Source organism: Pongo pygmaeus, chromosome 7, assembly GCF_028885625.2.
Source record: "Pongo pygmaeus isolate AG05252 chromosome 7, NHGRI_mPonPyg2-v2.0_pri, whole genome shotgun sequence".
NCBI classification, from domain to species: domain Eukaryota; kingdom Metazoa; phylum Chordata; class Mammalia; order Primates; family Hominidae; genus Pongo; species Pongo pygmaeus.
In genome coordinates, this window is record NC_072380.2 from 1,610,790 (window position 1) to 1,637,632 (window position 26,843).

At 48.9% G+C, this 26,843-nt stretch overlaps 1 protein-coding gene across 3 annotated transcripts in view; it reads left to right on the forward strand.

Moving 5' to 3' along the window:
* The window catches only part of ARHGEF10 (Rho guanine nucleotide exchange factor 10), a 143,068-nt gene that overhangs the window by 23,107 nt on the left and 93,118 nt on the right, over positions 1-26,843 (forward strand). Inside the window, exons 2-7 of one of the 3 annotated variants that reach the window (XM_063668496.1) lie at positions 12,481-12,636; positions 13,290-13,349; positions 14,266-14,553; positions 18,821-18,887; positions 20,787-20,863; positions 23,457-23,513. In XM_063668496.1, coding sequence (XP_063524566.1) covers positions 12,489-12,636; positions 13,290-13,349; positions 14,266-14,553; positions 18,821-18,887; positions 20,787-20,863; positions 23,457-23,513 — 697 coding nt within the window. In that variant the 5' untranslated portion in view covers positions 12,481-12,488. The remainder of the gene's footprint in view (positions 1-12,480; positions 12,637-13,289; positions 13,350-14,265; positions 14,554-18,820; positions 18,888-20,786; positions 20,864-23,456; positions 23,514-26,843) is intronic. The other 2 variants (XM_054497978.2, XM_054497977.2) reach the window with 2 other exon arrangements.

The window sequence follows — 26,843 nt, forward strand, 5'->3', positions numbered from 1 at the left end:
TTTAATTGAAAATGAGGTCAGGCACCTTAGCTCACACCTGTAATGCCAGCACTTTGGGAGACTGAGGTGAGTGAATCACTTGAGCCCAGGAGTTTGAGACCAGCCTGGGCAACGTAGTGAGACCCCATCTCTGCAAAAAGAATAATAATAATATAATAATAATCAGTTGTAATAGTTGTAATAATTAGACCCCATCTCTGCAAAAATAATAATATAATAATAATTAGTTGTGCATGATGGTGCATGCCTGTAGTCCCAGCTACTCATGAGGCTGAGGTGGGAGGTTCACTTGAGCATGGGAAGTTGAGGCTGCAGTGAGCCGAGATCCTTCCACTGAACTCCAGCCTGGGTGGTGGGACTGAGACCCTGTCTAAAAAATAAAGGTGGAACATGAGGCAGAGAGCAAAATCTTTTACTGCTTTTCATTCCTATCAAATGAGATGATGCCCCAGCAAAGCAGGGCAGTGGGCGTCATCCTGTACCCTCACCCTCCGCAGGCCCACTTTGGGCGGCCATCCCTCCAGGGCCCCTCCCGCCTCCCTGCTTTCTTTTTGGCATTTCACGGAAATGAGTGGTTGTCTTGCATAGTTTTCTGTTTGAAGGGGTGGGCACCAGACCTTGTGTGCTTTTTTGTTGCCTCCCCTCCTTCCCACACGCATGTAAGAGGGGACACCATTAATACGGTGCTTTGACATGCTCAGGAGGCGAGTACAGTTGTTGGGGAAAGTTAAAAATAAAAGAAAGGCCAGGAAGCTGTCTCTGCAGGTAAGTGTGGAGGACGTAGGGCCCGTTCAGAATCCCATGGCAGATGGATGCTGCCTTTCACCCTGTTTTGCCCACTGTTTCAAAGAAGGCGGAAACACCGTTTTCTCATTAAATGTATCTCCAGCATTTGCTGATGTCGTCATCAGTCCTGGCTAGTGCCTGGCACCCTGAGGAGCTCTGCCCAGCGGTACCACCACCTGGATTGCATGAAATGCCCATCCATCCATGGTCTCCACGACCAGAACTGGCTTCTGAAAAAGGTTCCTGGGCCCATAGGACTCCACCTTGGTAGTTGTGCTAATTAGAGACGTGGCCTCTGATGGAGGCAGGACTGGGGGTGCCTGCAGCAGGTCGCTCCTCTGCTGGGGCTGGGGGTGTCTCCATAGCCCCTCCCTCTGCCCAGATTTCAACCCAGGGGAGAGTATGACTGGCCCACGCCCTCTGGGTGCAGCTGGACTGGCCAGGCCGTCCTTGGGCCAAGGCCCACTGGATCCAGCCTCAGGGCTGGTCACTAACTCCAGGCTGCAGGAACGTAGAGATCTCCACAGTTTGCCACTGTTAACATTTCACCCAGGAGGGTGTCCTCGGGAGACCCTGGCAGGAGCCCAGGAGCCTTGGAGGGGCTGAGGAGCCGCCCAGCCCTCTATGGGGTTGGGAGTGAGGCCCCTGCCCTTGCTGAGAGGCCACATGGCCTTGGACTTTGATACAGAAAGCCACCATTTAATGACAGTGCTCTGGCTCGGAAACTTAGGTGAGTTTCTAGCCAATAACTTTTATGACAAATAGAAATAGGGATAATGGCCTGGTGTCTTTTCTGAGGATTCTGTGGTACTTTAATTATAATTTCCCCCATTATTAAGTAAACCGTCCGCTTAAAAGTGCCCCTGAAGATCAGGACGCAGCAGGAAATTACTGCGACCTCAGTTCTTGCCTGCGCTCGGACACAGTTGGTGCTGGTACTTTAGATCATCACTTTTCTGTTTTTTTCCCCCCACATTTCTTTTCTACATAATTGTAGCCATTGAATATAAATTTTTAACTTTTTTTTTTGAGATGGAGTCTCGCTCTCTCACCCAGGCTGGAGTGAAGTGGTGTGATCTTGGCTCACTGCAACCTCCACTTCCCGGGTTCAAGGATTCTCCTGCCTCAGCCTCCTAAGTAGCTGGGATTATAGACACCCATCAGCACGCCCAGCTAATTTTTGTATTTTTAGTAGAGACAGGGTTTCACCATCTTGGCCAGGCTGGTCTCGAACTCCTACTTCAAGTGATCTGCCCACCTTGGCCTCCCAAAGTGATGGGATGACAGGCGTGAGCCACCACACGTGGCCTGATTTTTAACATTTTGAGTGTAGGTTTTTATACCGCTTCATTTGTGAGTATTTTCCAGGCTGCTGTGCATTTTTCATAAGTGTCCTCCTCAGTGGCTGCACTCAGGGCCTCCTGGCAGGGGTGCTGTTGTGTGTTCCAGTGGAATCATTCTTTAGTCCATGCCCATTCCTCACCTTTACCAGGTCCCTGTGCCTTCTCTAGAAATGTCCTTGGCAACAAGGCAAGTCATCACGAGGTGAAGTGGTGTTTGAGAGGCAGCTTGTGCACCAGGAAAGATTTCAGGCTCTGCTGCCCAGCTGCTGGGGTTCAAATGTTGACCCTGAGGTGTGTGAGCTGATGACCTAAGCAGCCTTCGATTTCCGTCATTCCTGGAAAAAAACAGAACCCCTCTCATAAGTTTGGGGAGGATTTGGCAAGTTAGCATCTATAAAGTACTTAGACCTAGCTGGTAAGCACTTAGCAAATCCATTCAGAAGATGATCTGGGATTTCTCAGAATGCAAAACAAGTCACACTGCCAGCTAAAGCCTTTGTCTAATTAGTAGCAAAATTCCAATGCAAATTACATTAGGGCAAAAGAAATCAGTACAATTGGCATGTTAATGCTGGTTCACAAAAAATCATTTACCAAATACCTGGTAACTTCCATAATGAGCTCAGACAGACGCCAGCACTCACACTGGCATCGTCTCTGGGGGCAGCTTTGTTTCTGGGGGCAGCATTGTTTCTGGGGGATGGCACTGTTTCTGGGGAGGCCTCCTTCAGCACAAGCAGCTACAAACCACAGTGACACCCAGAGCCAAGAAGTGGTTATGAATAGCCTCTTGTGGATGAAGCTGTTTGCAGCCTGGTGCTTTTTAAAGGACTTTTCTTTAAACAATAGAGCTAAAACACAAACAGCCTTCATTCAAAATAAGAGAAAATCATATCCTGAGTTAAACCTTCATATTAGAATCAAATATGCTCTTCAAAGCCCCAGGAAAAATAACACTTAGCTTTTATCTCTGATCTTAAAAAATGAGTATTACTTTAATCTTGTTCTCAGTGTATTAATCGTTGCATGTCTTTAAAAGTTCTTCATGGACTTGGAACAGTCAGAGCGCTGTCTGCTCATGAGGGAAGGCGGCCCGGGAATGGGTGGCCTGCTTCTCTAGGGCCGGCGGCCAGTTCTCTCCTACTCAGGGTGCTGGGACCAGAGCCACCAGGTCTTGGTAGCTTGTAGAATAAATATTTCGCTAAAGAAAACAGAAAATTGAAGTGTTCTATGAATCTTCTTTTGCATCGTGCATATTGTATGTGTCGTCCTCTCTTCAGTATCTCTGCAAAGAGGTACAGTGGGTCCTCCGTCTTAGTCCTCAGGTTAAGTGGCTTTGTACACACCACACGGCCTTTCCTACTTGTTGCAACATGCCCCAGGGAGGAATTCTTTCCATTCTGTGATTCCTTTCTATAGACGAGGGATGGGGTCTCGTGGCCAGCAAGCGAAGTTTGAACCCAGCTCTCCGACTCCAGAAGCCGTTCTCTCATCCACGACTCTGTACTTAGCATTTCTTGTGTAGATTTGTCCAGGGGCTTCAGAATAACACAGCAGGATGGGAGATGTGCTGTGCAGTGATGGGCGTATCGTGGTTTCTGTTTGTTGTTTATTCAGTGAATATTGTATTCACTATTAAATGTATTCACTGTGTAAATGTAGTGAAGCTACATTTCTGGTATTACAAATGACTTTACAGTTTATAATCTAAATTGGGTAATTAAAAAAACTATAATGCATGTTAATTGCAGAATAAAAACTAAAATATAGACAAGTCACGAAAAAGAAAATACTTCACCTCTGGGAGATTAGTACTGTTAAAATTTTAGTGAATATTCTTCCAGTATTTTAGAAGTAGTCTTTTTTTTTCCCCTTGAAGCAAACTTTTAAATGCCGTTAATGTAAGTGATAGTATCTGCATGGATAAGTTTCAAACATTAGCAATTTTTTTCCCTGACAAACCTAGGCAGCACTTGTTTTTATATGTATAGTTTATTTAAAATGAGAGATGAAGCTTTTTTGTTTATTGCTTTATTAAGATATAATTCATATCTTAGTACCATTTACCTATTTAAATTGTAAAGCTCAGTGGCTTTTAGTGTATTCACAAGTATGTAGGACCATCACGCAGTCAGTGCTAATCACCCCCAGAGGCCACTCCCCACCCCAGACAGAGGGTAATTAAATTTTAAACTAAACTTAGGTACTTTATTTGTACCTTTTTGCTCATTAAGAAAAGATCACTTAAAACTAACTTCGATTTAGAATAGCCAAAATCCAGAACACAGATGGTAAATGCCGAGGAGGGCGTGGGGCGGCCGCTTGGACACAGACGGCAAATGCCGAGGAGGGCGTGGGGCGGTCACGTGGACACAGACGGCAAATGCCGAGGAGGGCGTGGGGCGGCCGCTTGGACACAGACGGCAAATGCCGAGGAGGGCGTGGGGCGGCCGCGTGGGCACAGACGGCAAATGCCGAGGAGGGCGTGGGGCGGTCGCGTGGGCACAGACGGCAAATGCCGAGGAGGGCGTGGGGCGGCCGCGTGGACACAGACGGCAAATGCCGAGGAGGGCGTGGGGCGGCCGCTTGGACACAGACGGCAAATGCCGAGGAGGGCGTGGGGCGGTCCCGTGGACACAGACGGCAAATGCCGAGGAGGGCGTGGGGCGGTCCCGTGGACACAGACGGCAAATGCCGAGGAGGGCGTGGGGCGGCCGCTTGGACACAGACGGCAAATGCCGAGGAGGGCGTGGGGCGGCCGCGTGGACACAGACGGCAAATGCCGAGGAGGGCGTGGGGCGGTCGCGTGGACACAGACGGCAAATGCCGAGGAGGGCGTGGGGCGGTCGCGTGGACACAGACGGCAAATGCCGAGGAGGGCGTGGGGCGGTCGCGTGGACACAGACGGCAAATGCCGAGGAGGGCGTGGGGCGGTCGCGTGGACACAGATGGCAAATGCTGAGGAGGGCCGGGTGCTGGCGGGTGGCTAGAGGGTGTGGGGCAGCCGCGTGGGAGGGCAGTTTGGTGGCTTTTTCAAAGCTGAGCACACTCTTACCGTGTGATTTGCAGCCATGCCAGGCGTATTTATCCAAATGAGTTGAAAACTTAATGTCCACTCAATACCTGCCCATATAGGTGTCGATAGCAGCTTTATTCATAATTGCCAGAACCCAGAAGCAGCCATGATATCCTTCAGGAGGTGAATGGATGGATAAACTGGAGCCCATTCAGACAATGGAACATTCAGTGCTAGGAAGAAATGAGCTGCCAAGCCGTGAAAAGACATTGAGGAGCCTTAAATACATCTTGCTGAGCGAGAGAAGCTAACCTGAAAAGGCTGCGCATGGTGCGATTCCAACCACATGACATTCTAGAAAACACAAAACTATACAGTAACAAGCTCAGGGGTTGCCAGGGGTTTGCGGGAGGGAGGGGTGATAGGCGGAGCACAGGGGATTTTTAGGGCCACGAAATTCCTTGATAATGGTGCATCCATGTTATCACATGCCTGTCCAAACCGGTAGAAAGCACAGCACCAAGAGTGAGCCCTCACCCACACCGTGGGCTTTAGTTAGTGACGTACCTCAGTGTTGGCTCCTCACATAGAGGGCACAGCACCAGGAGCGAGGCCTCACGCACACCGTGGGCTTTAGTTAGTGACGTACCTCAGTGTTGGCTCCTCACATAGAGGGCACAGCACCAGGAGCGAGGCCTCACGCACACCGTGGGCTTTAGTTAGTGACGTACCTCAGTGTTGGCTCCTCACGTAGAAGGCACAGCACCAGGAGCGAGGCCTCACGCACACCGTGGGCTTTAGTTAGTGACGTACCTCAGTGTTGGCTCCTCAGTTGCAACAAGTGTTCCACTCTGGCAGAGGATGGGGGATAGTGTTGGGGGAGGCTCTCTGTGGGGGCAGGGAGTATATGAGAACTCTCTGTACCTTCCTCTCAATTTTCCTGTAAACCTAAAACTGCTCTAAAAAGCTGTATCTCTTAAAAATAACCAAACTGGGGCGGGCACATTGGCTCATGCCTGTAATCCCAGCACCTTGGGAGGCCGAGGCAGGAGGATCACTTGAGTTCAGGAGTTTGAGACCACCCTGGGCAACATAGTGCCACCTTGTCTCTATTAAAAATAATAAAACTTAGCCAGGCGTGGTGGCTCATGCCTGTAGTCCTAGCTGCTCGGGAGGCTGAGGTGGGAGGATTGCTTGAGCCCAGGAGGTCAAGGCTGCAGTAAGCTGCGATCGCAACACTGCACTTAAGCGCAGACAACAGAGCATGACTCTGTCTCAAAAAAAAAAGTAATAACCAAATGGAAATGAATCTCTGCTGCAGACCATATGAAGACAGGCACAAGCAGAGGGGCCCAGTAGGTGTGGGGACGGCTCTCAGGCTCAGACAGGCCTTTAGCTGTCTTGATAGCTTGAGATTCAGGCCTGCGAGGTCCACTAGGCTCAGGTGTCTACACAACTTAGAATTGATAAGAATTAAATAACAACAACAAGTGAGGCCCTTGGTCACACTGGCCACCCCCAGCGCAACAGCCATGTGTGACTTGAGCTGTCCTATGGGCCCTCTAGAACCTCTCCATCATCCTGGAGAGGACCAGGGAGCAGCACCATTTCTGTCCTGAGGGCCCTCTAGAACCTCTCCATCATCCTGGAGAGAACCAGGGAGCAGCACCGTTTCTGTCCTGAGGCCCTCTAGAACCTCTCCGTCATCCTGGAGAGAACCAGGGAGCAGCACCGTTTCTTCCTGAGGGCCGTCTAGAACCTCTCCATCATCCTGGAGAGAACCAGGGAGCAGCACCGTTTCTGTCCTGAGGGCCCTCTAGAACCTCTCCATCATCCTGGAGAGAACCAGGGAGCAGCACCGTTTCTGTCCTGAGTGCCTTCTAGAACCTCTCCATCATCCTGGAGAGAACCAGGGAGCAGCACCGTTTCTAGCAGCAGCATTTCGAAGATTGGATTGTCAGATAACTTCCTCGCCCTTTTTTGCATATAGGCATAAACTAAAATGGACATGGTCATATTATGTCATAATAATTGGAAACATAATGTTTCTTAAGGTTTTCTATTTCATAACTTGTTTTAGAAATGTGTGCCTTAATTGATGAGCCAATTACCTGCATACTGACAAGTAAACAGTCAGGTTGCTAAGAAGTCAGTGCTACCAAGGCAGCCCTAATGGCCCTGCCGTGACAGAAACAGTCTGAGTCCTGAGGCTTAAATGGCTGCTGCTGTCGGTCAGCATTAGGGGTGTCCTGTCAAGCTGCCAGTGACCCACAAGGGCTGGCCCCTGAATGCAGCAGAGCCTGCAGTTTTCCTGGAAAGTGCAGCTGTGGCCAGAGGGCAGCCTGTCCTGGGCAGGCCAGAGGAGAGGGGCAGGGGAAGAATGATCCCCCAAACCCAAACGCCAGGTTAGATTTGGGCCAGGCACTGGCGGGTGGTTAGATTTGGGCCGGGCGCTGGTGGGTGGTTAGATTTGGGCTGGGTGCTGGTGGGTCGGCACGGGCTGCACTGCCGTCTGTGTTTCCTCCTCCGTGTCCTGGCCTTCACGCGTGACTCTCAGAACCTGCCGTCCTGCGTGGGCAGGAGGGGCATAGAACCTCTCCCCTGCCACAGCCCTGCCCAGGCCGCCGTTCCCTGCTTCCCTGCCACGCTGCCTACCCAGGGCGCCGGGCCCTTCCCGCCCACCTCCTGGGCTCCACAGGGACCAACGGGTGGAGAACACTGGGCCACTGTGTGTCCAGCGAATGATGGCTACACTGCAGATTCCCCAGCAGCTTTTTGAAAGATCCGTGTCGTCTCAAACTACAACACGTTGTATCTCCCGAGATGCTTTCAGCAGCCCTTGAGCATTTTTTCTAGTTTGCAAATTGTAGTTTTTCTCATCAATGTTCTCCTTCAGCTGAATGGCTCAGTTCTGAAGCTGGGCTTTTGAGGAGCGGGAATTTCTTCTGTGGCTACAGCAGGAGTGTTGTGGGAACCAACCCAGCCCAGCTTGCCTGGCTCCCGCCAGGGCCCTGAAGATGGCACAGGACCTTCTGTGTTGGAAAGGGCTTGGCTGAGCTTGCGGGGGAGCCTCCTGGGCTGCAGGCTGGAAGTTCCAGGTCAGGGTGCTGGCAGGCTGGCTGTGCTCCCCGGGAATGTAGGTCACAGCCCTCCTTGCCTCTTCCAGTGCCCGCCGGCTGTGGGCACTCCCGGGAGTTCCTGCACCTGCACTGCCAGGTGGCTCCTCGTCCCTGTGCTGGCCTCTGCTCTCACGAGGACGCCGCCACGCTGGGTTAGCCCAGCCTGCTCTAGCACAGCCTCCTGTTAACCAATTGCACCTGCAGTCACCTGTTTGCAGATGAGCTCACCGGCGGGATTGGGGGTGAGGATTTCAGCACAGGGATTTAGGGGACACAATTGAACCTGTCAGGGCTGGTGTCAGAGCTAAACTTAGGACCCCAAATGCCGGGATTTTTAAAGGCATTCTGCACTGCTCTTCACAAAGGGACCTGGGGAGCTCGGGTGGGGTCTGTGATGCCCAGGATCCCCCAGGGCCCAGGGCAGTGTCTGGGATGGACATGCTCAGCACACACCACCTTGAACGCCCGGCCCCATGCTCACCTCAGAGGGCGGTGCAACCTCACCATCAATGGAGGCCCCACTGGAGGTGGGTGTCAGAGGAGCAGCCCAGCTCCAGGCTGCCTCGCCCTCTGTCCTGGGCACCCGCCGTGGGCACAGCTGTGGGCACCCATGTAGGCAGGGGTGCAGCCTCAGGTGGTTACATTGAGCGCAACTTCTTTGAATTCTTGTAGAAAGGCTATTTTTTTCTTAGTGGAACTGAATTCTGAGAGGAATTTGTAACACACATCATTCTGCAAAGTCTATGTAACTTGAAAGTCTTTCTCTCCAGTGTTTCACAGGATGGAGGGCAGCTCCGCCAGTGTCTGCCAGTCTTTCAGTGACAGCAAAGAGCTCTTGAATTCCAAGCCCCAAGCCCCTTCCAAGTCTCTCCAAGTCTAAAGTAACAACATTTAAACTTTTGGAGGAATTTCTTGATTGCTGTGATTTACCTTGTATAGTAGAATTCTACTTAAAGTTTTACTGGGGGAAAAAGTGAGTTCTTTTGAAAACAGTTTGAAGCTTGCTCATCTGCTTGTCATTCTCTCATTCCTTCGCTCACATGACAACCGTGTCACCCATTGCCACCTACCAGGTTTCCCACTGCACCTTGCTGGGCGGTGTGCAGAGGTGCTGGCTCCGAGAATGCATGCGGTTCTTCTCAGGGTCATACCTGTACCTGGCACACGGGACATGCACTGTCCCGGGTAATCCCACAGGTCTCCTGGGGCTGGTGTCACAGCCCAGGGGGTGGCGTATGGGGAGGGAGTGGAGGGGCCTCGGTGTCTCCTCAGGGCTGTTTCCTGCACACACGGGCTCCTGTTCACGGCCTTCCTTCCTGAAGACTTTAAAGAGAATTCCTTCTTCCTGTATGGGGTACAGTGTGGGTTCCGGTCCCGACAGCTCGTGTTTCTCCCCTTGTAGATATTTAAGAGCCTATTTTGTACCAGACATTGGCAAGCTTTTTTAAAAAACAATATTTATAGAATCATGTCTAGGTGTATTTTATCTAATTGTTAGAGTTCAGCAGTAGTAAAATATAATTTCCAAAAAAGAGAGTTGACAATATAAAAATTTAATGTGATTGTGTCACTGTCTGGATGAATCTGAACATGTGCCTGGCAGTGACTTTTTTTGGGGTGGTCAGAACAGAAACTTTTTTTGGGGTGGGAGACAAGGTGTTGCTCTGTCCCCCAGGCTGCAGTGCGGTGGCGCGATCTCAGCTCACTGCAACTTCCGCCTACTGGGTTCAGGTGATCCTCCCACCTCAGCCTTCTGAGTAGGTGGGACTACAGGTCCACACCTCACACCAGGCTAATTTTTGTACCTTTTTTTTTTTTTTTTTTTTAAGAGATGGGGTTTCACTATGTTGTCCAGGCTGGTCTCAAATTCCTGGGCTCAAGCAATTAGTCTGCCTTGGCCTCTGAAAGTGCTGGGATTACATGTATGAGCCCCTGCGCCCAGCAATACATAAACATTTTCACTGATCATTTTCATCAGGGCATTTAGTCGGCATTGTTTCCCCAGCATGTTTATTTGGCAAACATGATTTTTTCTCCCCAAATGTGAATTCTATGGAAATGACAGTTGCATTTGGAAAATATTCCAGAAAACAGTTTTTTTGTTTGTTTGTTTAACTTTTTACTTTAAAAGGTGTTCACCAGTTCATTTCAATAAACTGACTACTTAATGATATGGCAAAAAAAAAAAAAAAACCCTTCTGAAATAGGTTTTGTTTACGGTCACTTGGGAGACAGTGAGGACTGGTTTGAAAGTACATAGTTAACAAGGCTCAGACTCTGGAAATTAGCGGTTCTGTCCATTCCAGCTCTCCCCCTTCTTTGACTGTTTCACTTGATTAGGCTTAAATTCAAAACTTTGAATTTAGAGAAGTCTTTGACCCTCTAGGAAGTGGGTGAGGATTTGGTATCTGGGCAGAGCAGAGTTCACCATCCAGAAGGACAGCAACACACACTCCTATCAGATGTATGTTTTAAAAATAACACGTTTCTGAATCCTTTTTCTTGATTCAATTTTAATATTTGTCGTTCTCATACTTGTAAAATTCGTGAGTGTTGGTGAAAGCAGTTCCAGAAAGCTCGTGGGGTCCCCGGGTGTCATGGTCAGCTGGGGGTCTCATCCCCACCATCCTTGCACAGAAGCTGGATCCAGTTCACGCTGTCGTGGGCCTGGGCCCTTCTGTGTAGTTGTGGTGATCTAAAAATCTGTTTCCTTCAAAAGGTGCTCCTAGAATGTATGACTAGTTTAGGAGATTCAAAGGAAAATGAAACACCTCAAATTTAAAGGTTGTTTTTAGACCACTAGAGTTCCCCGGGAGGCCCGGCAGAGTGCGCCTGGAGACTGCGTGGAGTGGAAGTGGGTCATGTGTCTGTGGGTTCCTCCCTAGCAGGGCTCCCCCTCAGCCCCCTCCAGAGCTGCCTGCAGCCAAGCTGGTCCGTCCTGCCTGGGTGCATCTCCCTGGCCCACAGAGGAATGTCTGTGTTGGAGGGGCTTAGTTTGGGCTGACCCAGGCCCTGTCCCAAGATGCCACCTGCTTCTGTGGATTGCAGGGCGTGGCAGCAGGAGGTTTCCTCAGGAATGTGTGCTGGGAAGAAATCCCGGCCCTTGGGAAAGGCTGGAAGGGGCTGGGTTCCTCTTGCTCCTTGGTGTGTTGGGTGGTGTTGTCCCAGCACATGGGTCTCCTCTGGAAAAAGGAGAAGCACCTGTCTGCTCTGATGGTGGTGCATAGTCCCAGCACGCTGTCTCTGCAGATGATGCACATGGCAGGCTGTACCATCAGCTGTAACCCCAGTCCAAGGAGACCTGTGACTCGCCTCCTGCAAAATGTTTCTTATCAAGCACTTACTTGGAACGGTTATTAACCATGCTCTTTAATAATTATGGAAGTTTGTATTTTAAGCTATATATCGATGTTCATATTTGACACTGATTTTCTAACCATTAGAGATATTTAATTAAAATTGTAAGTAAGAGAGGCAAAATGAAAATAAAAGGAGAAGAATTCTAGGGAGAGACGCAGGGTGTCAGAAGTTATTTCTAAAAGTAAAGTGGATGATACTGAATTCTCTTCCAAACCATCAGCCCAGCCGGTTGATGTTCATCTGCTGGGTGCACAGATTTAAAATGTGAAAAGCTCTTTTTTCCCCTTACTTTTTCTTGTTTTCTTTTCTTTTTTTTTTGAGACAGAGTTTTGCCCTGTCAACCAGGCTGGAGTGCAGTGGTGCAATCTCGGTTCACTGCAACCTCCGCCTCTCGGGTTCAAGCCATTCTCCTGCCCCAGCTTCCTGAGAAGCTGGGATTACAGGCGCCCGCCAACACGCCTGGCTAATTTTTTTATTTTTAGTAGAGATGGGGTTTCACCATGTTGCCAGGCTGGTCTCAAGCTTCTGACCTTGTGATCTGCCCACCTCGGCCTCCCAAAGTGCTGGGATTACAGATGTGAGCTACTGCCCTGAGCCTCTTGTTTTCTTTTCTAACTGTGAGTTGTAGATCCTATTAAAAGAAAATAAAAACCAGTGACTCAGAATTCTAATGATACATATTTTGCCCCTTAGAAAGGCTAACTACAAGCGCAGTACAGCACAAAGGAACTTAGTCAGTGTCTCTGGCTAACATAGATCGATCGATCGATCGATCGATCTATCTATCTATCTATCTATCTATCTATCTATCTATCTATCTATCTCTCCTTGATCTGGTTTTGGTTTTTCTCTTTAGAAAATGAAATGAAATATGATACCAATAATAATGAAGAGGAAGAGGGAGAACAGTTCGATTTTGACAGTGGAGATGAAATCCCAGAAGCGGACAGACAGGCCCCCTCCGCCCCTGAGACAGGGGGTGCTGGAGCCAGTGAAGCCCCTGCACCCACAGGTGAGTTTCCAGGAGGATCCCCAGGTGAGTCCCCAGGTGGGTCCCCACTTGAGTCCCCAAGTGAGTCCCCAGGTGGGTCCCCAGGTGAGTCCCCAGGTGGGTCCCCAGGTGGGTCCCCAGGTGAGTCCACAGGTGGGTCCCCAGGTGAGTCCCCTGGTGGGTTCCCAGGTGAGTCCGCAGATCACCGGTGTCAGGGTCACCTGTGCTCAGCCATCGGACTCGCCGATTTTCTCCCCATTCTTACGGCCCAATTGGAACACTGTAGGGAAAGGATGATTTCTAGGAGCCAGAGAGTTATGATTTCTTCATGATGTACCTGAAAGGACTTAATTTAAGATTGGCTAAGTTTCTTCTCTTTGTACTATTTTCCATAATTTTCAACCTTTTCACTCTACCTTTGTATTTTGCAAAGAAAGAGTATTGCTATTTCCCAATAAGAATGACCTCATCATTGTATCACTAGATTAAAAGAAATATTCAGAACATGTGGGATGAAGTAGCTGTAGAGGTTTCGCTTTCTTAGTCTGGAGGTGGGTTGGGTGCTTTCATTTGCTGACCAGAGGGACTGCTCAGGTCAGGCTGCGGTGGGGGAGCCTGCACAGTGTTTCTTCGTGTGTAGCACCCACCTCTCAGCTCACACGGTGTTTCTTCAGGTGTAGTACCAGCCTCTCAGTTTGGCAGCATTTCTCTTGGCTCGCACGGTGTTTCTTCAGGTGTAGTACCAACCTGTCAGTATGCACAGTGTTTCTCTCTGCTTGCACGGCATTTCTTTGTGCATAGCACCCGCCTCTCTGCTTGCACGGCATTTCTTTGGGTGCAGCACCAGCCTCTCGGTTGTTTGCACGCCGTTTCTTTGTTCATAGCACCCACCTCTTGGCTTGTACGGTGTTTCTTTGTGCGTAGCACCAGCCTCTCGGTTGTTTGCATGGTGTTTCTTTGTGCGTAGCGCCAGCCTCTCAGTTGTTTGCACAGTGTTTCTTTGGCCATAGCACCAGCCTCTCGGTTGTTAGCATGGCGTTTCTTTGTGCACAGCACCCACTTCTTGGCTTGCGCGGTGTTTCTTTGGCCATAGCACCCACCTCTTGGTTGTTTGCACGGTGTTTCTTTGTGCGCAGCACCCACCTCTGAGCTTGCACGGTGTTTCTTTGTGCATAGCACCAGCCTCTCGGTTGTTTGCATGGTGTTTCTTTGTGCGTAGCGCCAGCCTCTCGGTTGTTTGCACAGTGTTTCTTTGGCCATAGCACCAGCCTCTCAGTTGTTTGCATGGCGTTTCTTTGTGCACAGCACCCACCTCTTGGCTTGCATGGTGTTTCTTTGTGCGTAGCACCAGACTCTTGGTGAGGGGAGCGGCTGCCCTCCTCCGGCAGCTTCTCCCTCACTTAGCTCATGGGATGAGCCTCCTGTAGTGACCAGGCTGCATCTGTCTCGCCTGTGTCCAGAGGTGATGCAGGGTTCCCCATGTGTGAGTGCTCCCTCCGAGGCCACCTGATGATGACCTGGGAGCGTCCAGGGGTCCTGGCATGGGATGATGGTGGGAGCTCATACCTGCTTCCCACCTGCACTCCAGGAGGGCATGCCTGCCATGCCCTTGGCGATGTGTCTGCTGACAAGTCCTTTCTGCATCCCCAGGAGGTGAGGATGGAGCTGGAGCAGAAACCACCCCAGTGGTAGAGCCTACTAAGCTGGTGCTCCCGATGAAAGTCAACCCATATTCTGTCATTGACATCACGCCATTCCAGGAGGACCAGCCGCCCACCCCCTTGCCCAGCGCTGAGGAGGAGAATGTGGGTCTCCACGTGCCCTGCGGGTACTCGGTGCCTGTGCCCTGCGGCTATGCGGTGCCCTCCAACCTGCCCCTCCTGCTGCCTGCCTACTCCAGCCCGGTCATCATCCGCGCCACGTCCCTGGATGAAGAAGGTACTGCTGCCCTCCTCTCCATGCCCCTGAAGTGGCCTGTGGTTCCCTCCTCTCCACGCCCCCAAAGTGGCCTGTGGTTTTGTAGAGTCCAGGCCTGACCTTTCCCCCTCCTCCTCTCCATGCCCCCGATGTGGCCTGTGGTTCCCTCCTCTCCACGCCCACGATGTGGCCTGTGGTTCCATAGAGTCCAAGCCTGACCTTCTCCCTCCTCCTCTCCACGCCCCTGACGTGGCCTGTGGTTCCCTCCTCTCCACGCCCCCGATGTGGCCCGTGGTTCCGTAGAGTCTGGGCCTGACCTTCCCCGCTCCTCCTCTCCACGCCCCCGATGTGGCCTGTGGCTCGGTAGAGTCCGGGCCTGACCTTCCCCCCTCCTCCTCCTCTCCATGCCCCCAATATGGCCTGTGGTTCAGTAGAGTCTGGGCCTGACCCTCCCCCCTCCTCCTCCTCTCCATGCCCCCGATGTGGCCTGTGGTTCTGTAGAGTCCAGGCCTGACCTTCCCCCTGCCCCCGCCCAGGTCATTAGATATTTGTTTACAGAGTTGGAAAATGAGCCCCCAGTTCATCTTCAGTGACAGGAACACCACTGAGGGAAGGCCAGGGTGTATGGTTTGGAAAAGTTTGAAACAAAGTCTGGTCCCGAATGTGTTACCCCCTCATGTCTGGCGTGCCTTGAACTTCACCCCGATCTCTGATTCCCACACCAGCTGCTCATGGGACTGTGTGCAGTTTTTGGCCTGTATGACTTACTGTGCTAGATGACAGTTACCATTATGTATGTCCCATGTCACCTGCTTGTCTAGAGACTCAGGCTCCCTGGGGTCAGAGCGTGTGTCAAGCTGTATTCATTCCAGAGGATGGAGGGGCGGTGGGGATGGGAGAATTGCCTCAGGGGCTCCCTGTCTCCCACCCATGCTTTTCCTCGCTGGGGAGATGTCGCAGGATCTCGGCAGAGTCCTCAGTGGAAGGTCAGAGCCACCTGGGGCAGCACAAAGGGCACAGAGTCGGCCACTGAGGACGGTGTTCCCTGCAGCCAGGAGCCAGGACTGTGGGTGCCCTCGTGGGCGCCTCGCTCACCTCCGGTCTCTGTGTCCTCAGTGCTGACAGCTCCGTTTCGAGTCTGCTTCCTCCTCCACTTAGTGAGAAGGAGCTGCCATGTGCTTTAGAAAGGGCTTGGTTGGTGGAGCCCGTTCTCTGCTGTCCTTACATGGCCCTGCCATGTGTAGTCACGCACCAGCTGTGTCTGCAGAGCCCCAGGTTTCCGCTGGAAGGACAGCATGCAGGCCGTGGCTGCTCCGACTGCAGCCCAAGGGCTGGGGCCTCCTGCCGGCCCTGCTGTGGGGCCAGGCGCCAGGGTGAGGGTAAGCACATACCGTGCCTCTGTCTTCAGGAGCGACCCAGTGAGGCGTCTCAGCCGAAGTTTTCCTTTTTTGCCCAGATCTGTTTCCATGCTGTCTTTCCCAGGAACGCGCTGCAGGATTCCCAGGGTTCGTGGGATGCTCCTCTAATGGAAGCCCACAGCCTCTACGCCTGAGACCTGATTCTTATTCCTGTAAAGGTTTCAGTGGAAGCAACCTTCCCTTTCCAGTTAATAACAGTTGAGAAAAAAAAAATCCTTAAAGAAAAATCTCGATTTTGGATTTTGGGAACCGCAGAGGTTTCAGGATAGACGGCCTCCTGTGCGTTTTCCTGTTGAAGTCGGCCGGAGTCCTGGGAACTCACCACGATCTGCATGATCCACGCTGCTGTTGTCACTCTGTGACCGCAGAACATGAGCACCCCCTGGAAATGAGGGCATGCGGAGTGTGGGATTCTCGGCTGAAGGAAAATACGTTTATTTTAAAGTGATTTTCTTATTTTAAGATATTATTTGATTATTTAAAATAATTGCACATCATTTAATTTATTTTTTAAATAATTTAGCATGAATTTAAAACAATTTGCTTATTTTTGTTCTGTCAACCTAGAGCCAGTAATAAAGCCTTGTTCTAATAAAGACTATTTTAAGTCCCGGAGTAGAGGTGGTTCTCCAGTTGCGTTTTGATCATTGAACGAGGGATGTGAATGCAGACCTCCTTCCTGAGAGATGGAAAAGCATGGATTTGGTGTCAGGCTGGGTCCCCAGCCTGGCCCACACTTCCTGCCGGGTGGCGCCGCTGGCTTTTCCATTCCTTGCTCTGGAGCCTCCCTGGGGTGGGGCGGCCACCTGGCTCTGCAGGGCTTCCCCGGGACATACAGCACAGCCAGGCTCCCTAGGCCTGCGATGGGAGGTTGCAGAGCCCTGCCTGGAGCTCCCAGCTGGCCAAACTGGGATGACCAGATTCCGTTATTTTTCCTGCCAACCGAAACCAGCTCTGAAAGACGTCCGCAGGCAGGTCCTGCTCTTGTTTACGCACGGGCTCTTGTGGCCAGAAGCCTCTGGGTGCGCTGCTGCTCGGAGCTGTTTAGGCGACTCCCTGGCGAGCATGTCTGCCTCCTTCTGACCTTGACAGACTCAGTTTGCATCTTAATTTCCTGGAAGGCGGAGGAAAGAAGAGTTTCCTGAGGTGGAGCCTGAGAAGGCTCACGTGTGTGTTCTGGGGATGGGAGTCTGTGCTCCTGGACACCCCCATGGGGGAGACAGTTCTCATCGTGCAGCAAGATTGCTGCCGGGCAGCATGTCCTGCCTTTGTCCCTCTGCAGAACACGAGTAAAAGCTTTGTGGCTCTTTGGGTGTTTCTTTTCCTTTTTGTCTTTTTTTTTTTTTGAGACGGTGTCTCGCTCTGTTGCCCAGGCTGGAGTGCAGTGATGGGATCTTGGCTCACTGCAAGCTCTGCCTCCCGGGTTCATGCTATTCTCCTGCCTCAGCCTCCTGAGTAGCTGGGACTACAGGCGCCCGCCACCACGCCCGGCTAATTTTTTGTATTTTTTTTTTTTTTTTTTTTTTTTTTTAGTAGAGACAGGGTTTCACCATGTTGGCCAGGATGGTCTTGATCTCCTGACCTCGTGATCCTCCTGCCTCGGCCTCCGAAAGTGCTGGGATTACAGGCATGAGCCACCGCACCTGGCCAGATCTTTGGGTGTTTCTTTGAGGCAGTGTGGTAGCGTGGGAAGGGCAGTTTTTGGAGCAGGCGGATTGGATTTCAGATCCTGGCCCTGCCTCTGCCCTGACACCTGCCCCTCAGGAAGGTGGCCCGGAACACTGAACCAGCAGATGCCTGTGGGATTCGCAGCGCTGCCCGCAGATCCACCCCCACAGCCCCTCGGGCATCCCGCGTCTGTTGCTAGTCAGCATCCAGCTGTGTGGTGGCTCCTCGTGTGACCAGGGGCCTGTTTTCAGGGATGAGACCTCCAAGCAGGTTACATCGAGCTCAGCTCTCTCAGACTTTGAGCCAACTGCTGCGGTTTTTGAAAACGGCTGAGAACTTGCTCACCCCAAAGATAAATTCCCTTTAGAAAGTATTTCATGGACAGCTGTCAGCATGGCGATGAACAGCAGCCGCTGAGTGCTGCTGGCTCTCCTTCCCCACGTCATTCTTGGTGCCACGCAGCTGGGCGGTGGCAGATTCGTCAAGGGACCACGTGGCCCGCACCCATGCAGCCCGCACCCACGCGGTACAGCCATCATAGACTCTGGCTGGCTCCTGCCCAGGAGCCCTCCGAGGTGGGAGGGTCTGCTCCTTCTGCACTGGCATCTCAGGCTGCTCTTTGATGGTCTAAGTTCGTACCCCACCTGCGTGGAATGTTTGGGAAACCTGCACTGTGGCTTTGCTCACGGCTCAGCGTTCACCCTGGAGAGCCACAGACGGGCAGGAAGGAATCGCCAGGCGGGTCGGATGCTGCGTGGATTTGTGCGTGGAGGGATGTGAGCGTGTGTGAGTGAAAGCTGGTGTCACATGTCACAAGCATAACTACTCCTCTCTTGAACATCTTTTGAGCATGCCAGGCGGATGCCCCTTCGGGCCAGTCACAGCCATGGCTCCTGTGGACGTATGGAATGGGAGAGAACATCCCGTTTCTTTCTAACTCTAGCCTGATGCATCTGGATGCCGGTGCAGTTTATTTCTGGCTGTTTCACAAGCCCTCGGTAGATCCCATTTTATTAGATTCCAGTCTTGAATACATTTTATCTAAAAGCTAAAAAATTTTAAATTTATTAATCACCCTTATGCTAAGATAAGCCTCTCATTGATAAGAAAGGAAAGTGTGAAACCATTTTTAAGGGTAAAAACATCAACTTCATAAGCATTTTTGTCAGGCGTAAAGCAGCATCACTTATTTTCTTTCCCAGCAGAAACACCAGAAGTCACAGAAGATCGCCAGCCTAATTCCCTGAGTTCCGAGGAGCCTCCAAACAGGTATCTGCATCCGTCTTCCCACACCTGCTGAATTCCCGCCTTTCTCCTGGGGAGCTGGACGTGGGGATCCTGGCGTGTGTCCCTGCCCGCCATCCTTAGCTCTTCGCGGCGGGAGCTGTCCCAGCCCCACCTCCTGCCTCGGGTCCCTCCCAGGCGAGTGTCCCCTGGAAATGTAGGGTTAGGACAAGTGGAGTGAGGGCCTAATAACTGGGTCTGATTTCAGGCGTCCAGGTGTGTCCAGGCTCAGCCCTTGTCACGGCCCTGCTGTTGCTGTCCCTCATTTGCTTTTCTCCTTTCTATGATGAAGGCGGCCTTTGCAGGGTAAAGCGTCCCCTGTGAAACCCCCTGCAGGCAGGGGGGGTATCTGGGGAGCAGCAGCCACTAGAGCAGTGCTCTCGCTCCAGTTTAAACAGAGTTGTGCCACCAGATAGGTCCAGCCACGGTTCTCCATTAGAAACTGCAGGTTTTATGTAAAGTTAAAAATCAGTGGTAGCGTGTTATCACTGGTGATCTAAAATGTATTGTGAAAAAAATGTGCATTGAAAATTGGAATTATTTTGAAGAAAATGAATATAGAATGTAGTGTGATGAAAACCTTAAATGATCTTCAAAAGGATGAAATTTTTCAAACATGGAAATAGTTATAAATAGTTTAAAATACTGTTTCTATTTGATTCAGATTTTCTTTTACCTTTTTAGGTAACTTTTTGTTTTGATATTATTTTAAACTTTAAAAGTGCAAGAATGCTCCTTGGTGATGTGATAAGTTCTCAGGGCAGGGGGCTGCATCCTAATTCCACAGGTGCACAGCACAGCACATGGGGCAACCCCAGCACCCACAGGGCCATCACCAGGACACAGGGCAACGCCAGCACCCATGGGGCTGTCATCAGGACACAGGGCAATTCCCAGCACCCACAAGGCAATTCCCAGCACCCACAAGGCTGTCACCAGGACACAGGGCATCCCCCAGCACCAAGGGGGCCGTCACCAGGACACGGGGCATCCCCCAGCACCCAGGGGTCCGTCACCAGGACACAGGGCATCCCCCAGCACCCGCGAGGCTGTTACCAGGACACGGGGCATCCCCCAGCACCCAGGGGGCTGTCACCAGGACACAGGGCATCCCCCAGCACCCAGGGGGCCGTCACCAGGACACAGAGCATCCCCCAGCACCCAGGGGGCCGTCACCAGGACACAGGGCATCCCCCAGCACCCACGGGACTTGGTGTCGGGAGGACTGATCCCTGCTGTGTTTCATTTGTCAGCAGTGGTGCCTCTCATGGGGCGACACTCGGTGTGTGCAGTGAGTCTGACCTCATCATCCTTCTGAGCGGAGCATTCCCACAGCTTCTCATTGCCAAGGATGACACCCCAGTCCCTGTGTATGCGGGACTCTGGTGGCCCGTGTGACCACCTGCTGGGGGCAGAGCACTGTGGTTTATGCTGGGTGGCCTTGCATCTCTTTCTCCCGCTGACCTGCTCCTGGACATGGAGACGGCCCGTTGCCCGCTGGCATCTCTACCACCCAGCGTCCTGAGCAGGGCCTAAGAGGTCCTCAAAGGGGTGGCTGAAAAACCAGAAGACAGTTCAGGCCTTCTAGGGCAAGGACCGTATTGCGACTGTATTGCCCTTGCCCGTGTTCTGCGCCGTGCGTAGGCCAAACATCTGGAGTACTTATTTACAGAGTTATGAGTGAAAACTTGAACCTGGGATGTCCTATAATAATAGCTGGGAAAATATGTGATTCCCTGTATAGTAACATATATATATATATATTCACACACACACACACACACACACACACACACACACTCACACACACTCTGCAGGGCAGTTGGCAGCCTAGTGACTGGGCTGTGCCTGGATATTCTGACTTTATGGTTTGTTTTCTTTAAGTGAAGATCAAGTCGGTCGAGAGGACAGCGCACTGGCCCGCTGGGCCGCAGACCCGGCCAACACAGCCTGGATGGAGAGTAAGTTCCCTGGCCGCCCACAGCCAGAATCCTCACATGCTCCACAGACGTCAGTGCGGCGGGGCCAGGTTCCTGAGTCTCGGGTCCCATCAGATCTAAAACTCTAAAAAGATGTTTATTTACTGAAAATAGTAACACGGGCTGACTATGCAGAAGTTTCCCGGGGTTCCCTGAAGCTGTCACTTCACGTGAGGCCACCCCAGCTCTCCACGTCCACGCACTCACTCTTCCTGGTCGTTTCTTCCTAGCACAGGCTTTGTTATTGTGGTAACAGTGAGATATGTGGGGAACAGAAACTCTGACCTGCAGCCACGGTCGGCCACCACCCAGACGCCCACCCTGCGCTTGCCTGTGATTCCCACGGGGATGCAGTGTCTGGCACCCGTTTTGAAGAGGGGGCGGGTGGGCCTCCCTTTTTTTTTTTTCCATACACACTTTATTTTACATAACTTGGTGTTTTCTTTTATCTAATCATACAAATTTAAATGGGGATTCCCGAATAAATCTTTTGTTAATTTACCTTTTGGCAGAAACAACAGATTCCAAAACATTTAGTAGCCTCTTATTTATTTGTAACTTAAAAATAAGTTCTGTAGCGTATTTTTCCAAAACAATAGCCTGAATCAAATATGCTTGAAAAGCTAACTGGTAATGATCTGATTAATCTCATAGCTTATTTAAGAGAACTATTACTTAAAGGACAGATTAGACATGTATTTTGACAAAAGCACAATTTTTGGTCATGTGAATGATTCGTGTTCAGATTTCAAAAACAGGAAACATCCAAAAGTGCATCATTTTATTTATAATCTCACTCCTTGAAATGAGAGCAGTCTGCAACGTAAACAGAGCAAAGAATTCCAAACTCTATTTTTATGTACATTTAAACCTGTAGGATTATGTCCCGTCTCTGTGTGGATTAAAGCGAGTGCATTTCCAACACACGGCTCGAGCTTCCATACAATTCAGAGTAAACCTAAAGGCATTCTTTCTCCCTTTAAGTTGGCTGAGCCAGCCCCACTCCAGGTGGCCAGATCTGCAGTCCCACCTGCGGCTTCAAAGGCTGAAAGATTTTTAGCTAGATTTACTTGTTTTTTTAATTTTTAAAGGAAAAGCAAAGATTACTTTCCTGATTATGCCTCTCATTATCCACTGGCTCACTAATTTCTATGTAACTGTTTTATATGATCAACTTACAAGGTAGAACCGTCTTAGTTACCTCCTGATTATTAAACTGTTTCCTGGAAGTCTTCATTCTGGTTTCAATTATGACGTTGTTAAAACAAAGATCTTAGTGTAATTAGATGATTCCGCTAGGTGGCTATTAAAGCAGGATCGTTACAGGATTAAATTATTGTCTTGGCTGTTTGCTAACAATTTTATTTCCGAAGTAAAATTTGTCTGGTTTTTTTCTCATTACTCATTTTTATTACCCAGATGACAGTGAATTGGAATAACTATATTTGGAAATATGATCTCTAAACTAGTAATCCCTGAACATTATCTAAGAGGAGTAGAAATCTTTACTGTGGTTGCAGATAGTAAATGCTATTAAAAGAAAGAGCATCTGTAATACTGGAGCTTGACAACAGCAGCAGATAAGGAATTTTCCTGAATTTTTATTTCCCGCTAGTGTGGGGACAGGAGTGGTGGCTTGGATGTCAGGGGAGAGTTCGGGTTTGTTGGTCTCATTTTCTTTCTTATGTGGCTTAGGAAGCGGTTGTCTGTATGTTTTCGATGCAGTCATACGTCGTAGTTTGGACGTTCTCTTGCAGGGAGGGGACCGCTAGTCAATGAGTGGAACCTTGATTTAAAGGTCTTTTTATGAAACAGATTTTCATATGAAGCGTGTAACTCTTACAGATATTTGAGTAAACCTCAGGCTCATTGTTGGTGTCCTGTGTGGTCATCTCATACAGCACAGTTTTGCTTACACAGCTTCCCTTCTTTTTTATGAAACGGTTTCACTTTCACAGAACCCCAGTGTTGCACGTGATACAGATTGAGAAACACTGTCCTATATGTTTAGCATTTTGATACTTGCTACTACTTTTTACCTTCAGTGGCACAAAATTATGGTGTCATTGGTTTATTTGGATGGTTTTCCATTGTATCCAGCACTGATGGGCTCTTTTCTTATTTCTGGAAGTCTGTGTGACACCGTTGTATTTTTTTGTGCATCAGAACATTAACTTCATAAGCTTAAAATACTCATCAGAGAGCCATATAGAAATGTGTAATTGAACACAAAATCATAGAATAAGATTGACCTGGAAACCATAAAACTCCTTCCTAGTGACATTTTACAGCTGGCCCATTTAAAGGGACATCCTTCATTCCCAATAAATTATTCTGCCCTAAAAATAATGCTTATGCTTTGGTAAGGTGCTGTTAGCTGCCTTACAGCCCTGGTTGTCTACTGGTTGGGACAAAGAACAAAAAAGTAAAAAATAAATTAAAAAAAAAAAACTACCCTTATAAACCAACTTTTTGAATAATCATGACATCATCGGTAACTGTGGCCCTGTAAAATTTAAATTGCACTAGGTTTATGTTGGTCACTGTTTAAAGTGTTTCTCCCCGTTTATTCCAGATCCAGAAGAAGCAATTTACGATGACGTTCCAAGGGAAAACTCAGACTCTGAACCAGGTTTGATTTTGTCTGGAATTGATTTGAGGAGATTCAGCTCAGCAGCCTTTCCCTCTGGATGCAAAAGTGACTATTTAGTGGATGGCCCAGGCGTTTTCTGTATTCACGTTTTGTATGTTGTTTCTAGAATGGCTTATTGATGTGTGGTGGAGTATTGGTGTTTGTGCACATATGTGTGTGTGCTTATAACACTTGAAATAGGGCAGTTTAATCTTACTTATCCCAAGCAAACAGAGGAGTTAAAGGTACAGAAAATGCCGGCAAAGAGGTAGGAAACAGGGAGGCTGAGAAGCAGCAATGTATATCGAATAAATGACATCAATGAGAAAGTAGAGAGAATCAGGCAAAGGTAATATTCAAAGAAATAACTAAGAATACTGTACAATTAAAGAAAAACATAAATTCTCAGATTTTAGAAATAGAGATTCAAAACAAGATGAATTACACATTGATCCATACCTAGGCCAATACAATGGAGACCGCAGAGCACCAAGCCCAGGGTGAATCTCCTGAGAGCAACTGGAGAGAAAACATGGCTCCCTACAAAGGAACCGCTCGCTATTTTACTTATCCGCAGGCTGGGGGCAGGTTCTCAAAGCACAGAAGGAAGGGCTCTTTTAGCCTGAGCAGCCACATCTAGCAAAGTACAGTCCTTTCAAATGGGAGATGGGCTGCATGAGGCAGAGCTGGGGGACTTGCTGCCCATAGAATCTAAGGAAATAGGTGATGATGCACTCACTGCAAGGAAGAGCACACTGAACCACGGAGGAGGTGACGGGAGGCAGGAGGGAGTGGGGAGCCCGGGAAGTGTCGGGCGTGTGGGAAGTCGATACCAGCACCGCTCAAGACAGCGCTGATAGTGCTGATTGAGTTTAAGATGGAGTCAGAACCGCAGCCAGTGCTGACTGAAGGGGAGGGTGACAGTTCATGCCGTGTGTTCTGAAGTTCTGAAGTCGGCATTTTTCAGGGGGAGGATATTATTACCGACTTTTTTTTTTTTTTTTTTTTTGCTATGGATTGGTCAAGTTTGCATTTTATGGGTAACTGCTAAGAAAATAGGAATAGATTATTTAACTTTGAAACCAGTAGCGCAAAACCCAATCTGGTAAAAGCAAGGAAATATAAAATAAGAAAGCTTTGCAAATCATATGAGAAAAGACTGCAAAATAAGTACAAACATATTGATACGCATAGTAAAGTGGATCATGTTGCCAGTAAAAGAAATCCTCAGATTGGATAAAATAGCAAAGCTAGCCATAAATTCTTGTGAGAGATACATAAGAGTACAGAAGATTTGTAAGTAAATGTATGGAAAAAGAAATATAATGCAAATTCTAACCAAAGTATTGCCAGTGTAACTATAATAATACACTAAATGTTAAGCCATAAAGCAAGGAATAATTCATGAGGAAGATATATAACAGTTCTAAACTCATATGCACCTAACAGCATAGCCTTAAGATATATAAGCAAAATATAACAAGGCTTAATCAGAAATATGTAAATACACTATTGGGGTGAGAAATTTTAGGAAAACTCTCTCTGCTATTGACAGATCCTGGACATAAAATCAGTAAACCGGCCAGGCACGGTCGCTCACGCCTGTCATTCCAACGCTTTGGGAGGCCAAGGTGGATGGATCACTTGAGGTCGGGAGTTCAAGACCAGCCTGGCCAACATGGTGAAACCCCATCTCTACTAAAAATACAAAAATTAGACAGGCGTGGTGGCGGGCGCCTGTAATCCCAGCTACTTGGGAGGCTGAGACAGGAGAACCACTTGAACCCAGGAAGCAGAGGCTGCAGTGAGCCGAGATTGTGCCACTGCACTTCAGCCTGGGAAATGAGTGAAAACTCTGTCTCAAAAAAAAAAAAAATCAGTAAACCATAAAAGATTAGAACAGCAATGTAGTATGATTGACTTGAAGGTCATATACAGATCCTTGAAGAAAGTAGTTCCAGAATATGTATTTTTTTAAACACATGAAATATTTTTAAAAAATTATATAGTATGCCTCAAAACAAATATTAACAAATGCCAAAGAATGGATGTTCAGACCTTATTTCCTGATGACAACTGAATAACATCAGTAAAAAAAATCAACACAAACATTTAGAAATTAAAAATGATATACTACTCTGTAACTCATGGTCAAAGATAAAAACAAAATGGAAACTAGAAAATATTTTGACTTGAATAATAATAAAAACATTACATAAACTATATGGGATAGATTTTAAAGTCTAAGGAATTATAGACATAATGGCATATGTTAATAAAACAGGCTGGGCGCAGTGGCTCACACCTGTAATCCCAGCACTTTGGGAGGCCGAGGCGGGTGGATCATGAGGTCAGGAGTTCAAGACCAGCCTGGCCAAGATGGTGAAACCCCATCTCTACTAAAAGTGCAAAAATTAGCCGGGCATGATGGTGGGCACCTGTAATCCCAGCTACTCGGGAGGCTGAGGCAGAGAATTGCTTGAACCCGGGAGGTGGAGGTTGCAGTGAGCCGAGGTCGTGCCACTACACTCCAGCCTGGGCAACAGAGCGAGACTCCCTCTGAAAAAACGAAACAAAACAAAACAAACAAACAACAGAGAATAGTGAACTGAGTATCCAGCCAGCTACACGAAAGAGCAGCAGAGTTGAAGGAAGTGGCAGGAAAAAAATAATGAGCAAGGCAAAAATGATGAAATAAAAATCCAGGAAGCAACATAAGGTATTAACGAAACCAAAAGTTGGTTCTTTAAAAATAGTACAAAAATAGACAAGCCTCTGGTTATATTAGGACAACACAGAGAAAGAGGGGAGAGGGAAGAAGGAAGGGAAGGAAGGAAGGAAGGATAAAGTTGATCAAGAGGATGTAACTGCAGTAGAAATTTGTAAAAACCGTAAGAGGATGCTATAAATAACTTTTTATCAAAAAGTTAGATGAAATTAAAAATTGCCTTGAAGAATCAACTATACCCAAAATAAAAACCATGAATAAACCTATAATGATCCAAGATAATGAATGGTTTGCCTAACTACTGTGCAGAACAGCCCACCAGGCTCAGATGTTTTTATGCTGGGGTTTACTGAGCCTTCAGGGAGCAGACAAACCCCTCTGTCGCATGTACTGTTCCAGTGAATAGCAGAAGCAAGGATGTGGTGTGAATTAGTTCATAATGTTAGCATAAACTTGTAAACTCCCTCACCCATGAAGGTTGATGCTACATTTCCTTCCAGAAATGTCAGGAAATTGAATCCAGCACGACCCTAACAAGTAAGCAAGAGCCTGTCTTAACCTTTTACATTCATGGCAGCAGTTCAAGGATCCTTTGAGAAGCT